General features: G+C 52.9%; 2 protein-coding genes across 2 annotated transcripts; both read left to right on the top strand.

Moving 5' to 3' along the window:
• Positions 1-1,266: 1,266 nt before the first annotated feature.
• LOC142354890 (uncharacterized) lies at positions 1,267-3,105 on the top strand. The gene is made up of 4 exons (XM_075407227.1): positions 1,267-1,434; positions 1,654-1,779; positions 1,997-2,161; positions 2,779-3,105. The coding sequence occupies exons 1-4, from the start codon at positions 1,267-1,269 to the stop codon at positions 3,103-3,105; spliced, it is 786 nt and encodes a 261-aa protein (XP_075263342.1).
• Positions 3,106-3,205: 100 nt separating this feature from the next.
• Positions 3,206-5,085, top strand: LOC142354891 (uncharacterized). Its single transcript, XM_075407228.1, has 6 exons — positions 3,206-3,333; positions 3,451-3,575; positions 3,684-3,789; positions 3,993-4,126; positions 4,245-4,400; positions 4,538-5,085. The coding sequence occupies exons 1-6, from the start codon at positions 3,214-3,216 to the stop codon at positions 4,698-4,700; spliced, it is 804 nt and encodes a 267-aa protein (XP_075263343.1). The 5' UTR covers positions 3,206-3,213; the 3' UTR covers positions 4,701-5,085.
• The last annotated feature ends 631 nt before the right edge of the window (positions 5,086-5,716 follow it).

The raw sequence follows: 5,716 nt of genomic DNA, 5'->3' as shown, positions 1-5,716 counted from the left end.
GGAATTATGCTTCATTTCAGTGCGTATATATATGCCTCAGATTCTTGCCTGGTTTCCTTCTATCTATATGCATATCTCCAGAAGCTCATGTCGCGTCTCATCCCGCCATCCCTTTGCTGGAATGCAGAGAAGCCTGCACGCTTTTACCTGCGAGGAAAGTAGCAGTCCTGCTGGCCAGACCACTGTCGGGGGCGGTGAGCCTCCCGCCAGCCAGCGCAGTCACCAGGCAAGATGGGGCGGCCAGAACTCAGTCCTGATCAAGACAGAAAGCCTGGCGTATGCCTGTTGGTCGGGCGTGATGATTCTGCTGGCCTACGTAACTGCTTTCCAGGTGAGTCGGTAATGCTGTTTTTCTGGGCATGATTCCCCACGCATCGATGACCTCCCTTACACGGCTCACCGTGAGCCTTCCACCCATCCATTCTGAGTGTCTCTGGCCTCCTCAGGTTCCGGTCACCGTTGCGTTCCAAGCAAACTTCCCCGTCCTCACAGCCGTGATGGATGCGCTCTTTGTGCTGGACGTACTCTCCAAATTTTTCATCCCCAAATATCACCATGGAGCTGTCATCGCTAAACCAAGAGAGATCGCCTGGACATACCTCTGTGGAGGGTACTTCTTCATGGATATGATGGCCGCCTATCCCATGGACAGGTGATAGAATCGCTGAGCGGCCATCTCATCGTCCCCAGGCCATTCAGTACCTGCCTTGGAAAGCCTGCCTGCCAAGTTTGATTTCGGGCTGTTGATTGTGTGCTCCTGCCACCCTGCAGCTTGCTCCTTTTATGGTACCGGGAGGCTGTCGGGTTATGCACGGCCCTGTCACTGCTGCGGCTGCTGCGGCTGCGATGGGTGGCGCATCTCATTCGAAGCATGGAGGAGAATGTAACGTGCAGCTGTCCCTACACTGCCTGTTTGCTTGCTGCGTGTTCCGCCACTCAGCTCCTGGATGTCAGAAGACACCAAGTGACACACTGTGCTCGGCTGCCGACAGATTGAGTTCAACTACTACACCGCCGTTGTATTCAAGCTGCTTTCCATCCTGTTGCTGGTGGCGCACTTCCAAGCGTGCGGTTTCTGGTACCTGGCATACATGAAGGACTTCGACAGCACCACCTGGGTGACCCATTTTGGTGAGCTGCAGGAAGGACAGGTAATGCATTCTTGGCGACACTGGACCCCCCTGCGTTTTCGGCGCGCCATCCAAGCCTGTCCCGAGCCGTATGGGAGACAAGCAGGCATTTCGTTTTCCTGTGATTTGCGAATCGATGACGCGCATGCATCCCATCCATCCATACGTTCTGGCTGCCCTCCAGACGGCTTGGGATCACTATTTGAGTAGCCTCTACTGGACGTACACGACGATATCCACAACGGGATACGGAGATCTTACACCCATGAATGATGACGAGAGGTTTTATACCCTCTGCACAATGGTATGGCATTGGCGTCTCACCTTTGTTCATGCGAACTCAGGGCAATCCGTTGTGGCGCCAGGGTCCCCTATTCAATGTGCGTGCCGCTTCTGCTTGAGAAGGAGAGTACGGGGCAGCATGGGCTGACTTGCAAACCATCACAGGGCATGGAGGCCTGCCATCCCCAGCCCCGTGGTGGACGAACGCAAGCACTGATGGCCAGACTTGTGCTTGTTGCAGATTCTCAATATTGGCCTCACAGCCTACATTGTTGGCAACACAACAATGCTTGCAACGAAGGCAGACTCGTGTGTTTTGGAGTACAGGGCCACCGTAACCCAAGTGAAGCAATTCCTGCAGCGCAAGGTACAATACCCCCCCCCCCCCCCTGGGAATGTCATCATTATCGTATCGAGCGCTTTTGTACCTGTCTCTTGCCACGATTGCTTCCTGTTGTGGCTTGGCCATTCCTCCAGACCCGGATGCTGCCTGCAGCCGTGGAGTGCAAAGAGAACGTGCAGTCAAACGAGCACGCCTTCCATCACTGAGCTGTTGTGCTGCATGCTTGGTGTCCTGCCCACAGAACATCGATCCTGAGCTGATGGACGCAGCCCTGAAGCATCTGAAGCTCAATCAAGACATGCAGGGCGAGCGAGATGATGTCTTGCAGCATTGCGCACCCTCCATCCGCACCCGCATACTCTCGTCTCTCTACAGGGGCAAGCTCATAGACTGCATTTTGTTCCGGGTGAGTCTGCCATGCTCTCCCAGGCTTTGAGGGCGCGAATGCTTGCTGCCATCTTTGCAGGTGACAACTGGGCTCTGCCCTGGTCTCTCCCTGCCTCTCTGTCTAGACACCATTACTTGCTACAGGATCAATCGACCCGGAGGCACGGCCCACACCATTTGTTGGCTCCGTTTTGTTGCGTACGGTCGGTGATTTCCGAGGCTTGGCCTCTCTGGCGCTAGCATGTAGTGGTATCCTTTTGAATCCACTGGAGCGCACACGATGTTTGGTCCCTCTGTCAGCATGAGAGATGGAGGGGCGTGCAGCCGGAGGTGTCTTGTTTGTGGGGCGACGCGGATAGGAAACTCCACGGTTCTGATGGCCCTCGAAGCCAGAAATCATTCCTGCATCACCTGTCTTAATTTCGGTCAGGCGTTTCGTGGACAGAACCATGCGTCACTGGAAAGATGGCGCCGCATCCTGCATAGATGCAGATGGCTGCGGGGGAGCGAGCCCTGTTTCACATTGCAGCTTTGCTTCAAAAACAACGCTACAGCCTTGGGGCTACCCGCCAAACGGTTTTGGCTCGAAAATCAACTGTATGCTGTTTTTGTGTGCGATTCCAATGCTGCGTGCAGGGCGTCTCAGACTCCTTTATCGACAGCATTTCACAGACCGCTCACTCGGAGTTCGTTCACTGCCACTCACCAATAGTGCACGCAGGAGAGCGATCACCTCACCTGTATTTCGTATTGTCAGGCACTGTGGCTGTGTACAATGCCGACGGACACCGCCTGAGATGTCAATCAGAAGGCGCCGTGTTTGGCGAGGAGACTGTTCTCTGCGACCTGCCGGTGGTAAAGACAGCCGCTGGCGTTTGCATGGAGCTGGCTATTCTTCAGCTGTTCCCCTTGGACTGCACTACCCATCGATCTGCACGTTGTCAGCACTGTCTGCGAGCTTGAAACGTATGGGAGGAGTTGTTGTGATGCACGTTTCGGTTGCTGGGCATGCAGGCGTTTTCCTACTGGTCCGAAACCCTTGTGAAGATGCTGGTGATCCCGGTCGCGGCCATGCAAGATGCATGCAAGCGCAACAAGATGGATCACAGGATTTGCTGTTTCAACCTTGAGCAGATCCTGAGGAAACTGGATGCCGCAGAAGCGCCTGACGTGGAGACTAGGATCTCAAAGGTACTTGCACTTCTCTGCTCGGCGCCAGAAGTGTTTGTGGTTGAGCTTCGAATGGCAGTGCAAAACGATTTGTGAATGCTTGCTGTCAGTTCATATGATCGATTGGGTTCTGTACAGGTCATGGCATTTGTCACAGCAATGAAAACAGACCTGGTGACCAAGCTGTGCTACGCCTGCTCCAGTGGCAATGTACGGCAGCTGAAATACATTCTCCAGTCCGACCCGCAGCACGACATCAATATGTAACTCCCCCAACTCAACGCACACGGGTCAGCACATGTCGGATTGCAGCGTCTCTACAGCAGCATCCGTAAGTCACTCACTGATCCTGGCCACATCACACATAACAGGGGGGACTACGATGGACGCCGACCGTTGCATGTGGCGGCCGCAAACGGACGCCTCGAAGTTCTCCGATTCCTTATCCTTGAAAAAGGAGCAGACGTGAATGTCAAGGTGACGTGATCCTCCCCTTACCCCACGGTTCGGCTTTTCTCCAGCTATAACTTGTTTTGCCGTCCTTGGAACTGGAAAGAGTACGTACCAGATGGTTGCACTTATACTTGTTGTAGTTTCCTGAGGTTCATGCTTGTTCTGACCCCCAGAATGTTGGTGGCCCAAGGCGGAAGTTGACTGCATGATTGCCTGTTGCTTTGCAGGATATCATGGGCGGCACCCCGCTACATGATGCCGTGAAGAGTTTGAACTCAGATGCCGCCGCGCTCTTGAGACAGTATGGCGCTGACCTCTGCCTGGAAGACGCTGGATCTGTCCTGTGCAATGTTGTTTACAGGTGAACAGCGCCTCTCCTCTCAGCAACGTGAGGTGCTGTCTGTGCCTGGATGAGACTGGAGGGTCAAGCCAAACCTATTGACTTTTGTCTGACATGCATTGCTGCTACATCCATCCAGGGGAAAGGCTGACCTCTTGAAGTTGTACCTGGAACACGGCGCTGATCCTTCTCTTGGCGACTACGACCGCCGCACCGCCCTACACATAGCATGTGCGGAAGGATTGTTACCGTTGGTCAAACTGTTGATGCAGTATGGAGCAGACGAGAATCTAAGGTAAGAGGCACCGTCGGCACTCACCATGTCTACTTGCTGCGGAACCAATGTGATATATTATATGCTGTGGGGAGGACATTGCGGCAGTGGGACAAGCCTGTAATTCCTCAGAATTCCGCTCTCTGTGCACATGATAGGGATAGATGGAATGAAACTCCGTTTGATGAGGCAAGGAAGAATAGCAGCAAGCACGCAGTTCTTTCGTACTTGGATACTGTGACAAGGCAGAAGAGGTCAGGCCAATTCCTGACTCGGTCAACTAGTATCACGCACCATACATCAGAACCAGGTGGAGACTGAAGACACGCTGAACTACGGAATTCCTGACTCGTGTTGATGGAAAACCACAACTGCGCGCTTGACCCTGACCGGTGCAGAGGGGTGGATCCAGGCTCCTGAAAAGGGCTGCTCATATTCTTCAACTCCAATTGCAAACAACAGCCAGCAGATAGGTAGGGCCACCACATTCCAAGAAAGAGCAACTCGATGATGGTACGTAAGGGAATGTTCCAGGGTAGGCGAAACGATAAGTCTCGGAGAGTGCCTTCAGACATTGTCGGCTGAACTGGGAGACAACCTTCATCCCGAATTAGTCAAGAACTGTCTCGGTATGCACACCCACTCTGACTCCAATCTCTCTAAACAGGCTGGGAGAGACCAATGCACCCGTGGTATGGGAAATTGAGTGGCATCATCCAATGCAAAACTGATAGCCTGCATGGACACTGCATCTCTGTCCCGGCTGAGAAGCCGTCCTGTTGTGAATATGAATTGCTTACACCTGACCAGAACAGCCAGAGAGTGTCACTTGAGTCCTGGCGGTGACATCGGCCGCTATCAAACACCTTGAAGGATATTCCACCAGCACATTCCACGTTATAGCATAGTAATAGCAGTAAAATGCCTGGCCGCAACCGCAAGAGATGCACAATGCGCGGTGCTGTTGTAGGACGTTTTCCGGTAGCAACTCCAGTTTTTGTAAGGCTTGACAGTTGACAGGCGAGAAGAGCGGGAGCGGTCAGCACGGGATATGCGAGTATATTTGAAATATTTAGAAGACTCAGATAACGATAGCTTTGATGTCCCTCATGTATCTCTGGCGGCTGCCAGGCATTTTACTACTACTACTAGAACACTCAAAATATTTGACATTCCTATGATATTCAGGATACTTGCGATACTTAAAATATTCAGAATAGTCCCCGCAGAGTAGGTGTTTAGGTCAATGTAGGGCTTAGCTAGGGTAGGCCAGGTCGATGGTTATGTAGGGTTTTTCCAGGTTATCAAGTGGGACTTGTGTCACCACTGTGGCAAGA

Source organism: Convolutriloba macropyga, unplaced genomic scaffold, assembly GCF_964194025.1.
Source record: "Convolutriloba macropyga unplaced genomic scaffold, txConMacr16.3 SCAFFOLD_1355, whole genome shotgun sequence".
In the NCBI taxonomy this organism is placed as follows: Eukaryota; Metazoa; Xenacoelomorpha; order Acoela; family Convolutidae; genus Convolutriloba; species Convolutriloba macropyga.
This window is presented reverse-complemented; position numbering and strand designations above follow the sequence as displayed.